Source organism: Lacerta agilis, chromosome 3 (assembly GCF_009819535.1).
Source record: "Lacerta agilis isolate rLacAgi1 chromosome 3, rLacAgi1.pri, whole genome shotgun sequence".
NCBI classification, from domain to species: Eukaryota; Metazoa; Chordata; class Lepidosauria; order Squamata; family Lacertidae; genus Lacerta; species Lacerta agilis.
The window spans coordinates 245,697-272,304 of NC_046314.1; the positions used below are offsets into that span (position 1 = coordinate 245,697).

The 26,608-nt window shown below is 43.2% G+C and overlaps 1 protein-coding gene across 1 annotated transcript in view; it reads left to right on the forward strand.

Annotated features, from left to right (window-relative positions):
• The window catches only part of COL4A2 (collagen type IV alpha 2 chain), a 154,965-nt gene that overhangs the window by 13,595 nt on the left and 114,762 nt on the right, over positions 1-26,608 (forward strand). The window contains exon 4 of the mRNA XM_033145548.1: positions 17,518-17,598. Coding sequence (XP_033001439.1) covers positions 17,518-17,598 — 81 coding nt within the window. The remainder of the gene's footprint in view (positions 1-17,517; positions 17,599-26,608) is intronic.

The window sequence follows — 26,608 nt, forward strand, 5'->3', positions numbered from 1 at the left end:
TTTTCCAGGGGAGTTTGGGTCGCCCCCGCTCTCCCCGGTCTTGTTGCTCGAGTGAGTCAGAGCACCTTCCCTTGCCCCGACGGTGAGCGCACCTCGCCGGAAGCCCTTAGGGTAAATTCTATACAAAGCCAGCTCAGCTTCACCAGGCCTCTCCCAATTCCTCTGCCAACCCTTCCCTGTCAGTGGGATAAAAGGTTCTTCTCTCACTTCTACTTTCAAAAGCAATAGGAGCAAGTCTCAACACTGCTTCTGCCAGAATGATGGGAGTAAACTGCAGTTCCCACCATCCTTGTACACCTGCACTTTCAGCTGAGGCATGCTGGGAGTTGCAGTTTTCCCACTACCCCAGGCAGAAGCAGATGCTGTCAGCATCAAGATACTCAAAACTTGCACAGGGAATCTTTATTTCTGGCATGGCTTCAGCTTCCTATATCCCCACTCAGTTACCACCTGTTGCCTTCACAGGAGGCTAAACTGATCTGTTTCTGCTTTTAAATTTTTTACTTACTAGAATTGGATGAGCCCAGAAGTTGAGCCACATTTCTTTGTGTTCTTCAACTGAGGACCTCTTGATTTGAGCAGCTGCAGGAAGAGGTTGGGAGAAGCTGGACTGGGCTATATGTTTAAAGTAACCTAGTAATGGTGCCCATTCTGAGCAAGTGGGAGCTCCAGCAGATGAGCCGTCTTGGCCCTAGTGACAAGGAAAGTCTTGGGGAAAGTGGACATCACTATGAGGCAATGGGAACGATCCCCTTAGAGCTGTGGCATCTCAATGCCTGGGTTCCTTGGTGGTGTTGGGAGGAGGAATTTGGACTTCAGCTCTGAAGATTGCTTTGGCATAAGCTGGGTCTGCACAAAAGGGAGAGGCGTCACTCGAATGAGGATGGAACCAGATGGCTGGTGTCTGGTATAAAAAGGTGGCACAGCAACTTAAACCGATTGTTGGCAAAGGAGGGAATTACAGGCACTGTGCAGAATTCGTTTCTGGATAAATCATCACTAAGACAGGATGCTGAAAATGTTTATAGATATCTAAAACATGAGTGCATGGAGGGTAAGCTTGCAAAAAGCACAATTTGAAATATTTACTCATCACAGGGCATCTTGTGGTTTGTCTGTCTGTTCTTGATGCATTCAAATGCCTCTAGAGATGTTATTGCCAAACTTAGCACAACAGTTCCTGAGATGGAGCAACTGGTTTTCATCTATGTTTAAATATCATCAGGCACCATTTTGAATGAAGATGGTGGACTGAAACACTGTAAACAGCTCTGATTTGGGCAGCTCTGAATACGTTGTCCTGTTTGGCATGAGATGTCCTGAGATGGGGGAGCAGGTTTTGGCCTATATTTGGATACCATTGGGTGCCAGTTCAAATCAAGATGCTGGGCCTTTCCAAATGGTACCGATTTTAGCCAAAGCTGCCACAAAACTGAAAGGGTTGTGCAGTGAATTCGACTGAACCCTGAACTGGTTCAGACTAATTTGATCCAGGCTTAGACTGAGTTGAGTTGAGACAGCCTTGGATTGTCCCAAGTCAGGCCTGCTGGAACCCAACCTGGGTCTGTTAGGGTGGGGCGACTGGCGGCAAGGAGGAGAGGCAGGCAACCTCTGCAAAGAGCAACATGGGGCTGTTTGTAAGAGGGCTTTCAAACATCTCTGCACTGTGCAGACGTTTCTCTGCAAGGGAACACTCACAAGGATTCAAACTGGTGAGTAGAGGAAGCAGTCCTGCTGCCTGCAGTGGTCTGCATTGCCAGAATGTTATGCATAGGGAACACACTGAGCAAGCAGACTCCAGCAGAATTGGAAAGTGGTGGTGGCGGGACATTAATAGCAAAATATTCCTCCAATGAGGAATTCAGTTTGGCAAGTTCATCTTTTTTATATAAAAGGCTAGTATTGAGATACCAAGCATTAGATTGGGATTTACCTTAGTCATTCACAGGTCACTGAGATTTGTAAATCCCACACTCATCTGCAAGTCAGAGTTTGCTGCCCTGCCATTGTTCCCAAAACCATTTATCACATAACTGAGGAACCTGCTGTTTTCTCTTGTGATCCATTGTGCTAAAAGGATACATTCTTGGGGAGCCTCCTAATGTTGAGTGTATGGTGTTGGGTTCAAGAAGGAACAGGGATCCTAGGGGACTTCCATATTCACATGAAAGCCATCTTTTTTGGGTACAGCTCAAAATTTCATGGTCTTTCTCAAATTATATATAGCCTTACACAGTAGGGCATCTGCTTGGTTTGTTCATCTGCTCACCACAGAGGAAGATAATGTGGAGTTTATTATAACCCTTTGTCATGGTGCAGATGATTACCTGCTGGGTAATGGACTCAAGGACTCTGAAACTCAGCTGGGATGAAGGGCCATTTGGAATGGTCCATCTTTGAAGACTGATGGGACATGATGGCTTTCTGACAATGGGGAGATTTTCCTGTTCACTTGGTTAATGGTCCTCTTGAGGGAGGCCTGATTAACTCTCAAATGGAGAAATGGCTGGACAGTGGATGTAATTGTTCCTAGGCAGTGTCTCTTCTGATTAGAACCTGGTGATGCCCTGCCCTGTGGAAACGGGAGGTTTTGCTAACTGATGAAGGAACAACCCCAGCCATCCTTAGCAGGTCTGAAGCTTTATTAGGTGGGATTAGCAAACCTCATTGACACATAAATCAAAGGAGTGGGGAGGGGGAGGAAAAGTGAAGGAAGAGCTCTGGCACTATATTAGAAAGGCAGATAAGCGGTGAGTTCTCTCTTAGCCCTGAAGTGGAATGTGTTCCAGGGGATTTGAAACTGCTAGCTGAATACTAGAAACCAATGTGGGAACCATTGTTCTGTCTCAAGGCCTTCTTCTCCTTCTCCTTCTCCTCTTCCTTCCCAAGCCTTCTTTCCACTAAGCTAAACTACCAGATTTTAGAGCTTGAAAAGGTGCTGAAATGATCAGAAGGCTGGATGCTGTAATCACAAAGATAGATTACAACATTTGAGACTATTCACTTTAAAAACAAATGATGGATAAAATTATGGATTGTGTGGAAAGAAAAAATGTTTTTCTCCCATAATACAGAAACCTGGGTTCATCCTAGGAAGCTGAATGGTGGAATATTCAGGACCAGCAAAAGGAAGGACTAAGGCACACAGTGCATAGTTATTTTGTGGAATTCTCTTCCATAAAATGTAGTAATGGCCACAACCTTCCATGGCTTTAAAAGAGGATGAGAAAAATCCATGGGGAATAAGGCCATCCATGGCTATACAGAACTTGCCATGTTCTTCCAGATCCTAGTTGCTGGAGTGTCAAAGGGGGCAGGGGCTGCTGGTTGCCCAGCATGAGGGACAGAATGCTGGACTCTCTAGAACATTGACTTAATCTTCCATCAAAAGTTATTTCCGTCTGTAGTGCCTCATTCTGCTTGGCCTGTGGCTTTCATCCCTCCTTAATGGAGGATTACTCTGAACTTCACAGGACATGTGGAATTATTTATTTTCATTGGTAATACACGTGTGTAGGAAACTAAAACATGCACACAATTTGTACTAGAACAGTTTCTTACAAGTGGTTACAAGGACCCTGAGAGAGAACTTTCCGTAAGTGTCTGAAATGTAGTGCCCTGGGAGGCCAAGATTATTTTCCTTGCAGGAAGTTGAATTACTCCCTGTTAAAGTGTGATCTATTTCAAAAATCATAAACATAAAAGAAAACTATTTCCATCTGAGAGTTTCAAAACTTACAAAGAGAAAAGACACCCCACAGTTAGCTCCTCACTTTCCAATCTTGTAACCTTTGGTTCAGTATTCTTCATGTTTCATGCTTCTTAGCTATTGGAAATTTAACCAATTTAATTTTGGGCAGAATTATAAGGAGCAACGTAGCACTCCACAAATTGTTTCTATGGTGGTGGTGTGTGGCAGGCTTAACCTACTGGTTAACTCTTTGGCATAGATTACCCAGCCATTATCTCGTCCAATGTCTTTGGCGTGACGAATTTGCAAACCCTTGGACTGGGAAAATCCACGCCAAACTTCTGTCTTTTGGAATCTCTCCTTCAGATTCGCTTAATTTAGACCCTGCTTCGGCAAAAAGATTAATCAAACAAAGACTGGACGATTTGGAGCTGCAGCGTAATCATATGCTGGGTGGGGGTGTCTGCTCGCCTCGGAATTTTGGAGTTAATCCAATACATCATGTCCCTCTATACCTATCCTCCCTCTCCACTGCTGGGCACCGATTCGCTTTCACCAAAGCGAGGTTTAATGTTTTTCCTTCTAATGTCCTGAGACATAGATTTTCCAAGGGCCTAGTTTCCGCCTTTTGTGATTGTGATAAAAAGTCGACGGAATCTCTCCATCATATAATCTTTATCTGTTCCCTGCATAGTGAGCCTCGGGCAAAATTACTAAGACCAATATCTCAAAAAAGGCGCTGTGGCCAACTACACGACCACTAATACTTTTGTTTTCTGCTCCCTGGTTGCAATTTTAAAACTTGTATTTGTGCTGTGGTTTGTTTCCCTATGACTCCAGGGTCTATGGTTTGCTGTAACTTTATGTCATATATTCCATATTATATGTTTTTATGGGCTTATAGCCGTAATAAATTTGAATTTGAAATTTGAATTTGTAGTGGTTGTGTCTCATATGGCTACATTGCTGTGCCCTAGCTTAAGTGGCCACGAACTCACCCCCCTTACAGAGGAAGGAGCATGGTGGTAGCTAGTTATAAGTACTTAAAAGTCTGTATCTCCCTGAACAAAGGCACAAAAAAGAAATAAGGGAAATCCATTCACATGTGTATTGAGTTAATGAACATCCTCCTGAGTGTGGCTTACTCTGAACCATAAAATAAGAAGTGGGTAGATTGGAATGTGTACCTCCCCTTCAGAATCGGGACATTGGGGGTTTCAGAGCATGGGAAACCTTCAGCTCTTCCTTGGGCCATCAGCCAATACTGTCTGCTGGATACAGCCCAAACATTTTCCTAGAACTATGTTTAGAAATCTTAACAGACTTGTGTGTTTTAAAAGTAAAGTAGCAAAATAACTTCCTCCACAGAACCAAACACTTGGGAATGAAATAGGTTCTGCTGCTCCAAAATGGTCTCCTTTATACTCAAGCATAATTGCAGGTCCAGTCAGTAATACTAAGACTATCTTCTATGGAAGTATGTGTTCATATAATCATAGAGATGTAGGGTTGGAAGAGACCCTAAGGGGGATTTAATCCAACCCCCTGCAATGCAGGAGTCTCAGCTAAAACATCCATGGCAGATGGTCATCCAACCTCTGCTTCAAAACCTGCAAGGAAGGAGAGGCCACCACTTTCTCGAGGAGTCCATTCCACTGTCAAACAGCACTTGCTGTTAGAAATTTCCTCCTGGTGTTTAGTCAGAATCTCCTTTCTTATAAATTGAATTCATTGGTTCAGGTTCTACCTTCCAGAGCAGGAGAAAACAACCTTGCGCCATCTTCCATGTGACAGCCCTTCAGATATTTGAAGATGGCTATCATATCTCTTTGGTCTCCTCTTCTCCAGGCTACCCATACCCAACTTCCTCAACTGTTCCTCATAAGGCTAAGTTGCCAGACCCATGAATTATTTTGTTTGCCCTCTGCACACTTTCCAGCTTGACAATATCCTTCTTAAATTGTGGTGCCCAGAATTGGACACAGTATCCCAGGTGTGGTCTGACCAAGGTAGAATACAGCGGTATTATGACTTCCCTTGATCTGGACACTTCTTCTTCTTTGGTGATCACTGGTTTTAACAGTGAGTCCGTGAGTGACTGTGGAGGCCAATTCTGGATCCACACGTCCTTCCACAGTGGTTCATGGGTTTCCGGGCAGGAGTTGATAATGGTGAGGGCTTGTCAAGCATGCCTTCCTCCTAGCACGTTTCTCCCTTTCATCCTGAGTTCGAGTGTCTTCAAAGCCCATGACACCTTTGGTAAAGGCTGTTCTCGAAATTAGAAGACGCCTGCTTCTTGGGAGAAAAGCAATGACAAACCTAGACAGCATCTTAAAAAGCAAAAACATCACCTTGCCGACAAAGGTCCGTATAGTTAAAGCTATGGTTTTCCCAGTAGTAATGTACGGAAGTGAGAGCTGGACCATAAAGAAGGCTGATCGCCGTAGAATTGATGCTTTTGAATTATGGTGGTGGAGGAGACTCTTGAGAGTCCCATGGACTGCAAGAAGATCAAACCTATCCATTCTCAAAGAAATCAGCCCTGAGTGCTCACTAGAAGGACAGATCCTGAAGCTGAGGCTCCAGTACTTTGGCCACCTCATGAGAAGAGAAGACTCCCTAGAAAAGACCCTGATGTTGGGAAAGATGGAGGGCACAAGGAGAAGGGGACGACAGAGGATGAGATGGTTGGACAGTGTTCTCAAAGCTACTAACATGAGTTTGGCCAAACTGCGAGAGGCAGTGAAGGATAGGCGTGCCTGGCGTTCTCTGGTCCATGGGGTCACGAAGAGTCAGACACGACTGAACGACTGAACAACAAAAATTGTCCATCAGCCTAAATTGCCCTTTGCATCATGTCCTACAGATGTCCATTTCCACAGCATCCATAATTTTTTTATCTTTGTTGTATCCAATTACTAGTGTTTCTAACATTCTGTGTTATGGTGCATGCTGTGTTGTTCTTAAGCTGCTCATGTTGCTGCATCTCATGGTCCACTTCTCTTCTCCACAACACATCACAGGTAATAACATATTCAACTTCAGCTTTCAAGGAAATAATATTATTTTGCATTACGAAACTGTTTTTTCCAAAGGCTACCCATGATTGTTTGGGTCTCCTCTTTATTAACATTGTTTGGTTTTCTCTCTCCAGTATACCGGGTATATTTTTGTCGTAAATATATCTATTATTCAACTTGATTTGTTTCTTTGCCTTCTATTTGTACATCATTCTCTTCTTTAAACCTTACTTTAGCCTTGCCTAGATTCATCTTCAGCCCTGCCTTTTTTGTTTCTTTGTTTAGTTCATAGATCATAGAATCCTAGAGTTGGAAGAGACCCCAAGGGCCATCCAGTCCAACCCCCTGCCAAGCAGGAAACACCATCAAAGCATTCCTGACAGGTGGCTGTCAAGCCTCCGCTTAAAGACCTCAAAAGAAGGAGACTCCACCACACTCCTTGGTGGCAAATTCCACTGTCCAACAGCTCTTACTGTCAGGAAGTTCTTCCTAATGTTTAGGTGGAATCTTCTTTCTTGTAGTTTGAATCCATTGCCCCGTGTCCGCTTCTCTGGATCTGAACTCATAGAGTCCAAGGTTCACTCAAGCAAAACTAAGGTTCTTCCAGTGTTTCTTGCAGTTCTTGTTGACTTCGGGATATTATGACTATATCATCTGCATATTGTAGATGATTTAGCAATCTTCCATTGAGATTGATTTCTTTTTTACTGACAATTCCAGGCTCTTTAATCCATCTTTCAAGGTGAGTGTAAGTAGTTTAGGTTGGTTTTTTTAAAAAGTGGATTAGTTTGGTCATCAAAGCAATTTCCCACAACTTCTGTAACCACTCTTTTAATGTAGGGATGTTTTCCTCTTGATAATTCCATTTTAAAAAGAGGTAGGAACAAATCAGTGCAAGATGTGATTCTGGAAGTATGTAGTGTAAATGGGGAAATACTTGACGTTGTACCTAAGCCACAGGATGGCATGTGAGGTATCAATGAGAGAGGGAGAAGATGCTCAAGAGATCCAAGTTTTGGATTGTTTTTCCCCACTTGTCTTATTAGAAATAGGTCTTTTCTTTCTTTTTTATTGTTTGTTGTCGCACCCAGGAGACACTCATCTACTTGCTAATGTTGCTGTCTTTCCAGCACCAGGCAAAACTTTTACCGGTAATTGCAGAGGCATGTGAGGAGCATCTTGTATAGATGGTTTTAATTGTATTATTCAGCTGCTTTTTATTGGTTTTGCTCCTTCTCTAAGCTTTTATTATTTTGCTATTTTATCTTACTGAATTTTACTTTTAATTGTTTGCTGCCCTCGGAGCTTATGCTGAAGGGTAGCTAATAAAGCTGCTAAATAAATGCAGACATTAAAATCATGAATAATTATTCACTTATCTCATTGCATTGAATTCATACCTCCCATTAGTAATCAGCAACCTTAGTTTTGCTTGAGTGGACCTTGGACTCTATGAGTTCAGATCACAAGCCTGTTTCAGATCCTATGCACTAGGTTTTATTGGGAAAGGGGATCCATTCCCCCCCCCCCCCCGGAGTCTTCCTTCACAGTCTGCATATTACTTTCTGCAGCTGTCATCTGTGCTGGTGATGCTACCATATTTCAGAGAAGTCTTCCACAATCTACAGAATCTTTGTAGCTGTGTTTATTCATTATTAATACATTTTTAACCTATCTTTTCATCCAAGCAGGACCTTCAAAGTGGCTAACAATCAATTGGTTATGAAATACTGTTAGTTCTCCTTACAGAAAGAACACTAATTAGCAAAATTTAGCAGCTGCAAAACCAAGCAAGACCATATGATAATAATAATAGTAACAACAACAAACAACAACAACAACAACAACTTATTTATACCTTGCCCATTTGGCTGGGTTTCTCCAGCCACTCTGGGTGGCGTCCAACAATATATTAATAATGATAATAAAAAAGCGATCAAACATTAAAAACTTCCATAGACAGGGTTGCCTTCAGATACCTTCTAAAAGTCAGATAGTTGTTTATTTCCATGACATCTGATGGGAGGGTGTTCCACGGGGCAGGTTCCACTACTGAGGAGGCTCTCTGCCTGGTTCCCTGTAACATCGCTTCTTTCAGGGAGGGAACCAGTAGAAGAACCTCGGTGCAGGACGAACGATGGGGGTGGAGATGCTCCTTCAGGTATACTGGGCTGTTTAGGGCTTTAAAGGTCAGCACCAACACTTTGAATTATGCTCAGAAACATACTGGGAGCCAATGTAGGTCTTTCAGGACCAGTGTTATATGGTCTCGGTGGGCACTCCCAGTCTAGCTGCCACATTCTGGATTAGTTGTAGTTTCTGGGTCACCTTCAAAGATAGCGCCACGTAGAGTGCATTGCAGTAGTCCACGCAGGAGATAACTAGAGCATGCACCACTCTGGCGAGACAGTCTGCAGACAGGCAGGGTTTCAGCCTGTGTACTAGATAGAGCTGGTAGACAGCTGCCCTGGACACAGTATTGACCTGTGCCTCCATGGACAGCTGTGAGTCCAAAATGACTCCCAGGCTGCGCAACTGGTCCTTCAGGGGCACAGTTACCCCATTCAGGACCAGGAAGTTCTCCACACCTGCTCATCCCCTGTCTCCCCAAAACAATACTTCTATCTTACCAGGATTCAACCTCAGTCCATTAGCCACCATCCATCCTCCAACTGCCTCCAGTCACTCACATAGGACCTTCACCACCTTCACCGGTTCTGATTTAAAAGAGAGGTAGAGCTGGGTATCATCCACATATTGATGAACACCCAGCCCAAACCCCCTGATGATCTCTCCCAGCGGCTGCATGTAGATGTTGAAAAGCATGGGGGAGAGGACAGAACCCTGAGGCACCCCACAAGTGAGAGCCCTGGGGTTTGAACACTCATCCCTCATCACCACTTTCTGGACATGGCGCAGGAGGAAGGAGCGGAACCACTGTATAACAGTGCCCCCAGCTCTCAGCTCCTCTAGACAGGCCAGAAGAATGTTGTGGTCGATGGTATCAAAGGCCGCTGAGAGATCCAGCAGATCTAGGAAGCAGCTTTCACCTTTGTCCCTAGCCCGCTGGAGATCATTGACCAGCGCGACCAAGGCAGTTTCAGTCCCATGATGATGCCTGAATCCCGATTGAAAGGGATTCAAATGGTCTGCATCCTACAGGCATGCCTAGAGTTGTTCAGCAACCACTCGCTCAATCACCTTGCCGAAGAATGGAAAATTTGAGACCGGGTGATAGTTGGCCATATTGGCCGGGTCCAAATATGTTTTTTTAAGAAGCAGTTTAATAACCACCTCTTTCAGCAGGTCTGGGAAGGCTCCCTCACAGAGGGAAGCATTCACCACCCCACAGAGCCCATTACCCAGCCCTGCCCAGCTCGCTTTTATGGGCAAGGTTCAAGGAGACAGGCAGTCAATTTCACTTGTTCAAGCAGCCTGTCCACATCCTCAGAGGTAACAGATTGGAATTGATCCCAAGCAACTTGACTAGCACTCTCTAGCACTCTCCCACCCCAGCCCTGCTCCCACCTTGGAGTCTACCTCTGTACAAATCTGACTGACTTTATCTGCAAAAAAAAACCTTTGCAAAATCATTGCAGGAGATCTTGGGGTCCTTACCAAGCCCCAATGGCAAAGATGGTTCCATTAGATTGCAAGCCACCTGCTGCTGTTTTCTGCAAATGCAAAAGAGGTGGTGAAGAAAGTCCTCTTCGCCGTCACTATTGTCACTTGGTAGGCAGGGCGGACCATCCGAATTGGTCCCACCTCTCTGCAGAGGGGAACGGTCACAGAGAAGTCCAGTTGCACCAGGAAGTTATTCAGCCATGGCACTTCTTTTGTTTTGCTTTTACTTAGTGTCAGATCACCCACATCCATAGAGGTAAACAGCAGGTCTAAGGCATCAGGGACCAAAAACCCCCAATAATAATAATAATTTACAATCATACTAAAATTAAACCAATCCCCAACCCCAACCAAATGTCCATCCCACCCCCAACAAAAATAAACAAACAAAAAACAAACCAAAATTCAAAATACCACAGATTAAAAACAATTTAGAAGACCTAGAAACATTTAAATAATTACTGAATAACATGAACACAGGGGGGGCTGGCCCCAAGGGTGTCTCCCCGCTGGGAGCAGCCCCACCCCCTAGGCAGGCAGGCTTTATAATGCTGCTCCAGCAGCTGGACCACACCCAGCTGGGGCAGCAGCTGTTCCCATTTTGTCTGCCTGCCCAGGGACCTGGGCAAATAAGACCTACAGAAGAAGAAACACAAAGAATTTTAGGCAAAGCTACTAATTTTAAGGTGGTGTTTAAAACTGTGTGTCAAACTTACCTAGAAGACAAGAGGTCAAAACTAGTTTTAAAAATTCATCAAGAAATTATCATCATACATTGTTCAACCACCAAAAGTAGTTTTTTTTCTATTGTGCATTTTATTGGGAACATCAAAATGCTGATACACAAAAGAGCTATAAAAACAGCTGGGGACCTAGTGTCACAGCACAGCTATTTGTTTTCCCTAACAGAACTCAGTCATCCGTTTGACTGACCCTGGCTAGAAACAGCTGGGAAACAGATTATTTTGGAGAATTCCATGTCTATCACACAAAGAGAAGTTTAAAAATGTTCATGTTGTGTTATGTTCCATCTTCAGTGACCTAGAGATGAGCAGTGGGTGCTTCCATATAAATATAGGAAATCCTTTCTTTAATATGTGAAGAACATGAAATGATTACTGTAGTTAATGCTAAATTAAAGCTTACTCAAGATAAATTATTGTAATTCTTCATTTATACAGTATTCTGTCTTTTGCCTAGAATGGGACTCAAGGGGGCTTACAGATAAAACTAGCAGCTGAAAACATGGGGGGAAAGTTATTAAACAGTGATATAATTAAAACTATCTATCTATGTAAATGAGCTATTAAAATAGGTTATGCTTTGCAGATAGAAACTTCTGTGTTGCACCCATAATCTTTTGCAAGTTTAACATTTATTTATTTCATAACATTTATTTACCATTTGATTTTTTTAAAACAAACAAACAAACAAACCTTAAATACAACTAAGTTAGTCCTATAGCCATTAGGCTGATAAAATTCTTGCTATCCATTTGAAAAATCAAATGCCGACAGAGAAATGTGAAAAATAAAATGAAAAACTGCCAAAAAGCTTTTCAAAAAGGAGAAAAAAATGAAGCTTTGCCTTGCCACTTGAGGAGTGCTACCCCTCTACTACTGTCCATAGCAGGTCACCCAAACATTGCTATTGTGTCTTTTCTTTTAGCAGATTACGATGATCAGGTGACAGCAAAAACTGCAAGGTCTGTTATAAGATCTATTATTTGATTATTGATGTAGACCTCCAAACTGCATTTTGTATAGTTAAGTTTTTACCTCTATCTTCAGTATATTTTCTTTTCTTGCCTAGGAAGCTTCTCCCTGGTATCTTGGGGGGTGGGAGGTGGGATTCTGTCTTTTGCACTTTAAAACTCAACCCTCAAAAGCTGGAAAACTCTAAAACATTTATCACTGTAATCACAACAAAACCTTCCACTTTCTATGATTTAATTCCCTCTGGGCCCATAACCTTATGTGAGGAATTGCCAGTAAATATATGAATCCCTGTGGGTATAGGGTGGTATATAAATTTAATTAATTAATAATAGCAGCAGCAGCAACAACAACAACCACAACAACAGTGTTCAAAACACCCATTGTTCTGGGCACATTTTGCAACAGGGATTTTCATCAACGCAAGCAGTTTCTGAGTTCTGGACCCAGTACTGCACCTAAGATTTCAGATTAAAACTCTCTCTTTAAAAAAAAAAATATTAAGAACTTCCAGTTAATAACAAGTCAAATCATAATCCAATTCAAGAAAAAAATAAATAAAATAAACCGAATTACAATCCTAATTATTAAATTTCAAACATACTTCCCATATTCTGGACCTCTGTAGAATCATCTCACATAGTTCTGCCTTCTTCTTGTTGTTCTCATAATTTCCACTTTCCGATTTTAAACTCTCAAAGTCTCCAGTCCCTGGTTAATCGATTCTCAATCATGCTGAACAGTCATGTATCCTTTCATCTGACGAGCACAGCTTAGTTTGTGTGTGTGTGTGTGTGTGTGTGTGTATTCCCTTGTCTGTTTGCCAGTGCAGCTTTTCGTGGCTTGTTGTTGTTCAGTCGTTCAGTCGTGTCCGACTCTTCGTGACCCCATGGACCAGAGCACGCCAGGCACCCCTATCCTCCACTGCCTCCCGCAGTTTGGTCAGACTCATGTTAGTCGCTTCAAGAACACTGTCCAACCATCTCATCCTCTGTCGTCCCCTTCTCCTTGTGCCCCCCATCTTTCCCAACATCAGGGTCTTTCCCAGGGGGTCTTCTCTTCTCATGAGGTGGCCAGAGTTCAGGATCTGTCCTTCCAGTGAGCACTCAGGGCTGATTTTGTGGCTTACTGTTGTCCAAGTCTTACCGTTTGAAGTTTTATGACACAGTAAATTCCCAAGTTGTCAGGTTATTATGCATACTGTTCGCAAATATGTGTAGCAATTGAAATGGAATATATTCCACAGATATAAATCATTTGGCGATTGATCAGCTTTTCCGGGGACCACGCACTGTCCCTCTGGGCCCTAGAAGGGAGCTGCTAGGCACCCCCTTCACCTCCTCTCTCGCCCATACTGAAGAAAAACCTGCAAACAGATACACTGTATGTTGTGGGGTATTTCCCAAATTATTGTCTCAGATCTTTGTAGAATCAGCCCAAGGATGTTTCCCACTCCCACGAGAAAGGGAGGAATTCGCTTTTTCCATCCTGTGTCACAACTAGCAAGTGCCATCTTAGTTCCGCTCCTTTATCTTTGTCAAGTCCAATTAAAACTGCGCAGCTGAATCATCAGTTGCAAATAGAAGTCCATCTGTATTCCGCTTAAAAAAATTAGCTCTTTCTTAATGAGGCTTGGCATATAAAAGCAAATGTAGATATAAAAGAGAGAACGTACCAATCACCTCCGTAAATCCAAGCACCATGGTGAGAATCTCTTTGAAGTCCAAACTTAGACACCAGCGACTGTTTAGTTCCACAGAATTTCCCCCTTATCTCCATCAGTCCAGAATGCGCCTGTTTTTGTATTTTTTTGCCAGATCTTATTAATTTTTAAGAAACAGGAGTCTCTGCTCAAGAGAATGACTCCGGAGTGTGCCCAGCTTGGCACCCAAAGTCCTCTGCCCTCACATCTTGTTGCGGGGGCCAGATAATGGACAGCCCTCTCCTACCCTGGAGAGGTTGGCAGGACTAATTACTCTCATACCAGTCCTGAATTTCTCTTGGGAGGCAGCCATTTCCCTCGGCAGGAAACAGGAAGTCAAAACTGCAACTCTCTGAAGACTGGAGAAGAGACCCTCTTAAGAATATTAGGGAGGTGGGCAGGGGAAGGACTAGACCATGTGAAAAATGAACATAATATTTTAGCTCCTAGCATTCATTCCTTTTCAGCTTTGTATTCTTGTTATTAATATGTGTGCCTTGTTGTGCTCATAACCTAGGTTTAAGGTGCCCTTTAGCTCCTAGTGTTCATATCTCCGTTCCAAACATGCTGTGAGCTCAGGATTAGCTTAAACACATAATCCTTGTTGTGTATTGATTCAAGGGTTCCCCACGTTACAACAATCCTTCCTTAGTTACATGATGCAGGGAATAAATAAATAAATATTACTTTCTCGGGGGGGGGGGACCTGAGTCTCTTTAGCAATCCAGCTCTGTGGTCCTTAACCCCTTCAGGCACTAACTACCAGTCTGCTTGCTCATTGTATTTGGCTACAAACTCTCACACTATTTCACACATTCCGTATAACCAGTTTGTGATCATTTTTAAAATGATTAATTATCATTAAAACACTTTTCCAGCTTTTTTTTAAAGAATAAATGAATAATTGTGTTCCACCTAGGCAATCTCCTGTTTCATTCTTTCGCATTAGAGTTTTAAACCTCGACTTAAAACAATATTTTTTTTCAGTAGGAGGAGCCAGTGTGGTGTAGTGGTTAAGAGCAGTAGACTCGTAATCTGGTGAACCGGGTTCGCGTCTCCGCTCCTCCACATGCAGCTGCTGGGTGACCTTGGGCTAGTCACACTTCTCTGAAGTCTCTCAGCCCCACTCACCTCACAGAGTGTTTGTTGTGGGGGAGGAAGGGAAAGGAGAATGTGAGCCGCTCTGAGACTCCTTCAGGTAGTGATAAAGCGGGATATCAAATCCAAACTCTTCTTCTTCTCTTCTAAGAGTTCATTTATAGATTCCTAAGCAGGGCTGCTAATATCAAATACGGGGTTTAACCAGGACTTTTTTTCAGTCGGAACTCGCTGGAGCTCAGTACCAGCACCTCTCAGGTGGGCGCCATTGGCATTATAAGAGAACAAGGGAGTTTCATGGTGAGTTCCGGCACCTCTTTCTCTAGAAAAAAAGCACTGGTTTTAGCAAACAAAATGGAGTCCTAAATTGAGTCCTAAAAGGATATAGAGTGATAGGAAATCCCTGTTCATGTACAGCAACAAAAAACACAACTTGAAGCACAGCAGGGGGAAATGACAGCTACTTTCTGAGCCACTAATGCGTACATGCCCTAAGTCTAAAAGCATATCTACATAATTAGATACGCTTCTGGATTGTGAGGTGAAATAATCCAAAATAAGATCATGTGGCTGTTTAAAAATAATTATTTTATTGATATTCTAAAGTTCAGTGAGAAATGCTCACTTTTTTGGTAATATTTGCACCATGTTTGCAAATAAGCAACAGTATTTTTGGTGCACTACCATGTAAGGGTAAAGGTAAAGGGACCCCTGACTGCTAGGTCCAGTCACGGATGACTCATCTCACTTTATTGGCCGAGGGAGCAGGCATTTGTCCACAGACAGCTTCTGGGTCATGTGGCCAGCATGACTAAGCCACCGCTTCTGGCAAACCAGAGCAGCGCACGGAAACGCCGTTTACCTTCCCTATTTATCCACTTGCACTTTGATGTGCTTTTGAACTGCTAGGTTGGCAGGAGCTGGGACCGAGCAACGGGAGCTCACCCTGTTGCAGGGATTCAAACTGCTGACCTTCTTATTGGCAAGCCCTAGGCTCTGTAGTTTAACCCACAGCGCCACCCGCGTCCCTGCACTACAGTGTAGGTCTTCAAATATTTCTGTTTGTTCCCACAACAGACATTTCCTGAATCTGTTAAGCAGTTCGGCTTGGAACGTAATGAGAGAGGATGTGAACCAACAAGATGATATTGTTTGAGTCTGCTAAAGGAAGTTGACTATTTGGATGTTTATAATCTCAGTATGTTAGCTTGTACTTTGATAAGAACGTTTTGTTTGCAAAGTAAACCGCAAGACCCACTGCAGTTCTGAGACAATGTTTATGCAGCTTTTGAAGTAAAGTACTGCAGAAAATTTCTGCATTATCCAAAAACAGTATCTGAGCTGCACATTATGATGTATGTATGTATGTACATATGTGTACATAATAAGAGCAAATGAATTGCAACTGATATGTGAAAACTGAAAACTCAAAAGAATAGCCGAATTGTGCAGGTGGGCGAACTGCAATAGTCAGATGCAAAGTAGTTTATAAATAGACCTGTCTCATAGCACCATGTAGGGAAGAGTGCCCAGACTTCCTCGTTTCCTGTTGTGTGAAACTAATGATGTAATTCTTCTTAGGACTTTCCTGAGTTAAGCAGATGGGACAATCATAGATATGTAAGCAGAGAACAGTTAAATATAGACATGGTACATCTCTGTATGTATTGTATTATTGATACTGGCCTATGTTTTGTTTTGACAAAATTAGTTTGAAAAAAAACCCTTAAAATCTTTGCAACTAGCTTTAAGAGAATTGCCTGTAGTTTACTGGGAACCCTAGTATATCAGGTAAGAAATAATACATTGGAGCAACAGGTCTATGTGAACATGGAAGAGGAAGGCTGTATTGTTCTTTGCTTTGCAATGCATGGTTTCAAAGCTTGCATTCCAAGAAAAATATTTTGATGAATAAGATGAGCTCCCATTTTTCACTAAGAAAAGCATTCCGGCTTCACTTGCAGTTTCACATTCTTTGAGTTGTTTGTACATAAATGGTAAGCTCTGTTCTCATCTGCAGAAATATTTGATCTTGCTCTTCTTTCCATACACACATGTAGCTCATACCAGTGTATCCAGCATGGATACAGCGTACACAACTTTACTGCTTGTATGGCTGATTAAATTTTCAGTGATGTCTTTTCTTTTAGAATATTTAACCATTTCTCATTCAGCAACAGAGACTGCTGCAGCTTCCAAATGTCTTCTCTCCTTTTTGTTGACAAACTTCAGCTTTATACTTAGCATTGATTTTTTATTTTTTTTATACTTTAAAACATTTTTGTTTCAGTGTCATTTTTTATTTACTATGCATCCAGGTAGTAAATGGTATTCAATTTAAGATTGGTTAATGAGTCCCCAATCATAAATAACCACTTGAAATGTTCTTCTAGGGAAGTAATAGCTGTCCGACAGTGGAATTTGCTGCCAAGGAGGGAGTGTGGTGGACTTTCCTTCCTTGGAGGTTTTTAGCAGAGGTTGGATGGCCATCTGTCATGGATGCTTTAGTTGAGATTCCTACATTGCAGGAGGTTGGACTGGATGACCCTTGGGGTCCCATCCAGCTCTACGATTCTATGATTCCCTTTAGTTTTGCCATACTAGTATTTTTTCCTTGTTGTTGCCAGGCTATTTAACTGTCATCTGAATGTCTGCTTTACTTTTCAGGGAGAAAAGTCTTATACAGGACCTTGTGCGGGAAGAGACTGCAGTGGGGGTTGTGAATGTTTCCCAGAAAAAGGAGCTCGTGTGAGTACCACTTTTTCTAATCACATAAGAATTCTCACAATTTTATCCTAGGGATCAAACAACTGCCCCTAGATTTAGATATAAACAACAAAACAATACAAAATAATAACAAAACATTTCAACAATGCAATACTAGCAATACAAAACATGTCCTTCCATGAAAAGAAGGAGCCTTCTGTGAACAGAAGGGGTAATCTGTTAGTGGAATGGGCTTGTTCCAAGTGGACTGAAATGGAATAACCTACACTGCTCTAAAGGGCTCCCAAACCCTTGCAAATTTTCAGTGGCAGCGGGGCAGCAGAGATCCAAGAGCATCCAGCTTTGTGAGCAGAATTCCACTCTTGAAATTCTAGATCCAACTATTGCCTATAATTGCATTTGACATTTCAGATTTAAGCAGGAAAGAAAGGGATCATATGACATGTTCCTGTAGACTACAGCAATTGGAGGCAAGTTGTTTGGTACACGCTTAGCTCAAATTCTAAATCATGCCTCATGTCACCTCCTCACAGTGGCACTGTTTTATAACTCCATTAGAAAGCCTGTTCCTCAGTATCTTTACATCAAAGTAAATATCAAAGTAAATCCTCATTAAATGTGATTTGGGCACTACTGTGTGAGAGCTCTTGCATTTATTCAGCTGTTGTTATTGAAATGTACATCCATGTGATACTGGAAAACTGTCAAAATGAATTATACAGTGAACATCTACACATATTTGAATATTCTCCAGTTACATTGTTTTAATTAGATTTGAAATGAACAGTGGTTTTTAATTAGAATTACATCATTTTTGAATCAACAGTACTTTACAACTGAAGAATATTGAATTTTAATATTGGGAAATAGACTTAATACCCTAGCTTCTCAAGCAGTGAACAAAAATTATTTGATTTGATAGGCAAGCATACTTCCAAGCCATCTAATTTGTTCAGAATGTTGTAATTATTTTCTTTAAATGTAAAATCTTTACTAGCAGCACTTCCTGAATAATAGGTTGCATTTCTCAGCATCTTATAACAGTGAACTTAGCAGCTGTGTAGCCACTTTCATCATAAGTTCATCTGGAATCCTCAGAGGTGACCAAAATAAATGGAAATGTTTTGTCTTACTATGGAGTATAAGAAAATGAGGCCTAATTAAATTAAATTTTCCTTTTGTATTTTTCCATGTGAGTCATAGGTCCAGCAGTGCTTGAGTTTAATGGGTCATTCTTCTGGTAATAATGTCTAAAAATGGTTCTTGGTGCAACTGTAGAGTTTTAATGTTCAACGGCACTGACTTTCTTTTTGAATTATTGACTGCCTATAATAGTGGATGGTTAGAGATGGTATGGGAAATTACATTGTGGCACTTCTGACTTACCGTATTTTTCCGTGTATAACAAAATTAAGAAAATGGGGGGAGATGGCCCAGAGTTGTTGAGCTTTTTTTGAGAAGGATTGTTGATGGCTTTTGACCTGATTTCATTCTGATGTGAATTCTTCTCAAAAATTAAGAAACATACATATATTAAAGAATAGTAATACAGTATATTTTTTCCACATATTTTCTAGTTAAGTTAGGCTTCTTACTATGCTACATTATTGTATTTCTGTCCATTGAAATATATTCTTTCTGGGCTATAGAAACACTACTTACTCTATTCTACTTCAAAATAGTGATTTTTAGTCCCACCACATCCAGATGACCATCCATATTTTAGTACTATGGTACTTAGTATCTAGTGTCTTCCGCATGGTCCTTCTAGAGAGCTGCTGTGTGGGGTGAAGATTTGAGCTGAGCGGGAAGACAGGACCTAAGCCCCTAGACAGAGAGGGTGGCATTGAGGTACGCACCAAATCTCTAGTATGGTTTGAGAAGTTTCCCAGATGTGGCTCTGCATAGGGAGAGAACTCATAAGTGTGTCTGCACAAATGATTGTGCAAAGATTTACACGTAGAGTAAGCAACTGATTGTTCTTTATAAGTTCCAATCATATCTTACCCTCTATTTGACTGTGACAACCCCACTGTCGGTATTTCTTTTCAAGGATGCCTTTGTATTACTGATATTTCGACATCTTTTGAAATCTGCTTCTCTGCATTTTGCAAATCATATCAGCATTTCTGGTTGGAAAACACCCCAGCTGATGAAAATATAAAATATCACCAATTCATATTTAGACACTGAGAAACTAAAACTGTTATCACAAACAAGTTGGAAGCACTGGCAATGTTAGTATTTCTTGAATGTTTTGGTTAACGTTGCAGATTTCATTAAAAACACCTGAAAATAATCTTTGCCAAGCTCAAAATCTGTACAGATAGTTCCGTATTGTTACACATTGTACTATGCATCCCAGAGAAATTCTTGGAAATTAGATATTTTACTTCCTTTGAATGAAGCAAACTGTCTTTTTCCTTCCTTGAGAACTAAATGAGGACACAATTCTCTCAAAAGCTACGCACTTCTGAGCACCATTGATTGCGGTGGGAGAGGAGAACATGTGTAACTTTCTCCTGTTGAGATCAGTGGGATTTAAAGGTGATTTAAAGGTGATTGAAGTATGCTCCTTTTTCACAACAGCAGAATACTTTGGATTCACAATGGAGGAAGACATCACATAACGTACAGAAGGGGAACCTTTTTAGCTTAGGGAAACAGAACACCCTTTCCTTTATTATTATTACTATTATTTATTAAATTTGTATACTGCTTTGTACCCAGAGATCTCATAACATAGCATTCCATTCCATTCCATTCCATAACATTCAGCATATTAGATATTTTCATTATGAAACTTTGGCACAGTTTCAGACTGTTTATACTGTTTACCTTCTCCAACAACTGCAGGAAATGGTTTTTTTCCATAGAATATCATGTTAGGTATATTTTGAGTCCTACTTGGCTGATTGAAGTTGTCCTCCGTGCTAGACAAATGGCAGCAACTTGCCTGTCCATCCCCAAAGCAAGCGTGGGGAAACCATTTAGGCCAGGCCATGCTCACCTACCCATAAGATGTAAGGTGTGGGGCCAATAAAATCCTGGTTTTTCAGGTGCCTGCTATGACGGAGGGATGCCCAAGAATGCTTCTTCCACCCCTCTCCTTATCCGGCTGCAACACCACAAGCCTTCTCTGTTCTCAGTGGCTCTTACTCTCAGGTAGTGGCTGCCACCACCCTCCCACTTAACTCCTGCTGCCCGGATGAGAGGGGACCTGGGAGGAAAACAGTCATTTTTCGAAAGGTTCCAAGCCAGTGCACCCAGCACTCCTCAGTGCAACCTGCACACAAATTGTTGGAGAAAGTAGGACCAGCTTTTAGCTGCCTTGTCTTAGGCCAATATCCAAGCTGCTTCCTTGTTTCCCTGGCAGAACCCCCTAAACTTCTTAAACTCCAGGAACTCTTGAGACCAAGACACTCTGTGTTTCCCAAGCAGTTCCCTTGCAAGTCAGCCAACGTTTAAAGGCGGCCAAAAATCCCCAAGTCTCTCCCAGATCTCAGAAGAACGTGTTGGACTCTTACAACTCTGAGCCTAAACTTTCAGTAGCATGGACTCCAGTCATCTAGGCACAGGGGGTGGGGTGGGGCTGGGGATTCTAGAACCCTGTTATGTATGTAGACCAATAGGAGCTGTTCAACCACCTTACAGGGTCCGCCACCTGGTGTGACCTAGCCTATTACAGAAGAGCCAGGAGGGCGAACACTCCTATCAGAAACAAGCTAACTAAGGACTCATCTTTAGAGAACACAGTTTTGGCGCGGGATAGTCACGTCTGGCTCGGGCAGGCTCACACGCAGCATGGGTTGTTTTTGAGTTCTAATTCTGTTGTTAATAATAAAAGGACATTTAGGAACCAACACTGACTCTGCCTCTTTCCTAGCCAAGTACTGGTATATAACAAACCCTGAGGTTTGTAGCACACACACTTCAGTGGTCAAATTAGGAAACTTCATTAAAAATAAAAGCTAGGGGGAAAGCAGGCAGGAGATCAAAACAGGCCACACAATAAACCAGAGCCCCGTGGCTCTAAAACTGGACTAATGCTAGCCTATTCACTATAATAGAGCTGTTTGGCTTATAAGCCAGCAGCGAAGATGGTCAGCTTCATAGAAAGTCCGATCTGGATCCCTGATGGTGGGGGGGGGGGAACAACACTGCCAGGGCAGCTCAGCTTTTTAAAGTCTCTTTCCTCTCTCCTGGGAGGAGTGACCCCTCACTCTTTCTGACAAACAAGATCCAGAGCCAGATGGTCACATCAGTCATGTCTCCCAGGTAGGCTTCTAAGGCACCAATTTTGACATTTGAAGGAGATACACATGGCAGACTCACCGAGAGAAATGGTGGGGGCAGATCAGGAATTTTATTCAACTTACAAAGCAAGATAGCACTTTGAAAAGGAATTTCCAATATTCTGCTGGTTATCAGGTAACAGCAGCAACAACAAGAACAACAACAATTTATTATTTATTTATTTATCTGGCTGGGTTTCAAAGCTCTGTCTTGCAAAGTGCTTTGCCAAGTACTGTACTATGGAAGATCCTTGTGGGCAAAAAAGGTCATGTGACATTGTGACATTAGATGACTGACAAGTGGGCAGCTCCACCCACCTGTCAAACATGGCCCACAAGGGTTGGGGAGGGTTAACAATCTAGCCTACTGGTCAGACCCCATTCCTCACGCCCACTCTGAAACAGCCTCATGCAGATGTGGGCACAAAGTAGGAATGAGGGTCTGGAATCACTACACAGAAGGACAGCAAACCCACAATTCAGTGTTTTCTCACTGTATTAGGGCCTGTGGAAGTGCAAGTAAAAATAAGATAGGATGATCTGTGCATAGAAATATGAAGGCACAGTATGTAAAAAGATGCAGTGAACTGTTGCTAGAGAAGCTGACTGTTGAAAAACGAAGAGAGATAAAATGAACAAAAGAGAAGCCAGTGGTGTAGCTAGGGGGTGTGGGGTGCCCCCAGTGGCACTTACCTTTGGTGGCAGCACGCTGGAGCCCAAGGTGACACACAAGACCAGGTTCCCCAGAGCCCAGTGCACTGTTCCCAAAAGCAGCATGGCCCGGGGCTGGCTTCTCAGAGCACTGAGCTGCTGCATTCCCCCCCCCCCCAGCCACCAGAGGGCAGCCAGGAACAACACGACTGGCATGCACTAGCCCTGAGAGCAGTGCTTGGCCTGTGGTGCGCCCAAGCTGCAAGCAGGAGGGCACCTGGGAGTGACACAGGCCCCGCACTGCCCAAAAAAGTAGCATGGGGTTGGCATCCACCTGCCACCTCCCCCTCGGCCACCCTCCAGTCTGAGGGCGCCTGGGAGCAACGTGGTGGCTTGTCCCCTAGCCCCACACTGCTTTTGCAGGCCGTGCTGGGCTGGCACACGCACATGGCACCCCCCAGCAGCACAACCCACCCTCTAGCTTTCCCACCCCAGGCACCCCAGTGGCTTGCTACGCTGCTGAGAGAAGCAGAGCTATTTGCATGCTGAGGAAAATGCTCTTTCTGTAAGGGTCAACCGGTTCTGCATGTAGCAAATCCTATAAAATCTAGAGTGGGGGTAGCCAGTGTGGCCTTCCAGCTCCCATCATCATTGACCTGCGTTGACCTTGAGGTGTCACTTGAGTTGACTTGATAATCCTACCAGGTGTTTGCAAAAAAAGGCAAAAAAATAAAAAAGGCAAAAAAGCAGTGGCACTTCAGACCGTCTGGCATCTGCTACAGAAGATAGGTGGGCAGTAGTGTGAATTCCTTGACCTCAAAGAGATATGTTTGCTTGGCTCCATGGTGTCAAAAGACATTGATTATATTTATTTAAAATATTAACAAAGCATACTTTTCATGAATAGATTACTTTTAAGTCTAATGTTTGCTAGATTTGATTTGTTTTATATGAATATTCCTTACCTGGAAGTATTGAAAGCATGGGTGGTGCCCATCCTCTTGCCTTTTGAACTCATTCCAAGTGAGGATTTTTCATCTATTTTAAGTATATACCATATATACTTGAGTATAAACCGACTTTTTCAGCACATTTTTTGTGCTGAAAAAGCCCCCCTCAGCTTATACTCGAGTGAGGTGGGCGGCAGCGGAGGGGTGAGCGGCAAGAAAGGGCTGCTTTCGGGCTGCTCTTTCTTCCTCTGCCGGTTTGTGTTGTGGTGAACCAGCTTATACTCGAGTCAATAAGTTTTCCCAGTTTTTGTGATAAAATTAGGTGCCTTGGATTATATTCGGGTCAGCTTATACTCGAGTATATACGGTATACTCTCTTTTCCCAATTAGCAACCTGTGGTGTTAGCTTCCCCCTAAGCACCAGTGGAGGAAGCCGCTTTGCCACCCGGGGCGCATGGCTTCCTCCGCGGCGTCTATGCGGCGGACGGGCCACAGGGTGGGGCGGCCTTGCTCCTCGGCTTGCCTCCCACCGGCTCTTCGGCCACGTGCTCCGCAGCGCTTCTCCGGCAGACTTCAAGGAGAGCTGAAATCACTAGTCCTCTCCTCTACCTGCTTTCGGCCAGCAGCCGAGTACTCCGGAACGCTGAGAAGTCGCTTCAAGGAGCCGCCTGCCTTGCCGGGCGTTGCTAGCAGGACTGGAAGCTAAAAGCGATGCTAGCAAAGAAGGCTGCTCCTTGAAGCAGCTTCTCAGAGGCAGCCTTACTGTCCTGGAAGCTAAAAGCGATGCTAACAAAGCCTGGCAAAGCAGGCGGCTCCTTAAAGGACAGTAAGGCTGCCTCTGAGCCGCCTGCTTTGGTAGCATTGCTTTTAGCTTCCAGGACCGAAAAGCTGCGGGCGGGGCGGAGGGCGCGCCGAGTGTCGCCCCCTCCAGGGCAGGACATGGGGCACCCCGCCCCCATCACTACCACCTTCCTACGCCATTGCCCCTAAGAAACCTTGTGCCAGAACTAGCAAAAGGGACAAATGTAAAGGTCTACACTTAGGGCAGGAAGAACCAGATGCACAAATATAGTACAGTGGTACCTCTGGTTGCGGACACAATCCGTTCCAGGGTGCCGTTCGCACCCCAAAAAGTCTGCAACCTGAGCGGCGATATCGCACATGCGTGGAAGCGCGATATCGTGCTTCTGCACATGCGCGACCTGCGCAGAACACTTCTGCACGTGCGGCAAAACCCAGAAGTAAACACTTCCGGGTTTGCCGCGTTCGTACCCCGCGCCGTTTGCAACCCGCAGCGAACGCAACATGAGGTACGACTGTATGGAGGACACCTCCCTTGGCAGCAGTACATGTGACAAGGATCTAGGGGACTTAGAGGACTACAAGCTTAACAAGAGTCAATTGTATAATCCAGCTCAGAGGAAGTCATAGTCCCACTCTATTCTCCCTTGGTCCAGTTCTGGGTACCAAAATGATCAAGGGTCTGGAAACCAAGCCGTATGAGGGACAGTTGAGGGAGTTGGGTATGTTTAGCCTGGAAAAGAGGAGGCTGAGAGGAGATATGATAGCCATCTTCAAATATCTGAAGGGCTTGTCACATGGAGGAGGGAACATGCTTGTTTTCTCCTGTTCTGGAGGGTAGGACCCAAAACAGTGGCTTCAAGTTTCAAGAGAGGAGATTCTGTCTAAATCTCAGGAAGAACTTTCTGACAGTAAGAGCTGTTTGACAGTGGAACGGTTTCCTTCCGGAGGTGGTGGATTTGCTTTCATTGGAAGTTGATATACAGAGGTTGGATGGCCATCTGTCATGGATGTTTTAGTTGAGATTCCAAAGATACTAGCCCTCCATTAACACCCCCATCCCTTTACCTCATTACTGAAACCAGTAGCAAAGCAAAATTGTGCAAAACAAGTAGTAGATGTTAATTAAGACATAGATCAATGACAGAAAAGAGTGACAGTTTTCTAGCATTACAGTGAGAGCAACAATAATGAAAAGAGTGGTATTTATTATGCTTAAAATAATTATAATGCCTCCATTCTGAGATGCCAGGGCCAGTTGGTGATGCAAGATTGAAGATCACTGGTAATGACAGTTGTAAAAATATGAATTGAGTCTTATCAGAATCAGGGGTGCCAACCTGCAGAGTCGATCACATAACACGGTGCATGCACACCATTTGAATAGCAATGCCCATTAACTGGCAGGGTGGGGGGTGAGGGGCAGCCGTCTCAAATATTTTATAGGAATTTGCTCCTATGATCAGAATACAGATAGTAGTTAAGGCTGCATAGACAATAGCCTAACTAAAACCAAAGGTAACAGAAGGATGGATGATCAGCGTTGTGAAAATTAGCAGAATCATAAGGGTAAAATGATAGATAAATAAAATGATAGAGCAATTAGATTGTTCTCTGAGCTAACAGAATGGGAGGATAAACCAGACTAAAATGGATCAAAATATGAGTTAAGTCCTATTTTTTTCAGGCAGGGAGAGCTGTACATGTGGACAGTTTGTTCAGTTTTCTCTCTCCTGCTCTGTTCTCCTACAAGAGAGACACAGTGCAGACAACGTTGTGATCAGCAGGGATGAGACAGTCTCCATTCATGGAGTTACATGTCACAACTTTATTCAGTAGTTTATTAGGGTTATGCTATTTTTAGAAATATAGAGGCACACCATTGGTCCATGTAGTTCAAAATGGACGACACTAACTGACAGCAGCTCCCCAGGGACTTATAAAAGGAAATTCCCAGCCCCAATTTTGAACGCAAATACAGAGAGAGGCTGAAAACCACCCACCTCCCTTTCTTATTTGCTTTGCTGGTCCATGCTGCTTTGTCACACACACACACACACACACACACACACACACACCCCAAGTATGCAGCTGAAGCCAGACTGCCTTCTGCCTGGGTGATGTTTGAGCACTTGACTGGGGGCCAAGTCCAGCAGTAGCCCAGAATCAGCTTCTGGTTAGCCTTCCACTCATTGGGCAGGGCGTGCGCGGGGAGAGGTTCTTTAGCATCCACCTACAAGTGTTGTGCATAGTATTTGCAGGAAATAATTTCTAAAATATAATCTGATCTCAGATTAACCCACCACAGTAAATACACATTCTGGTTGCTAGGAA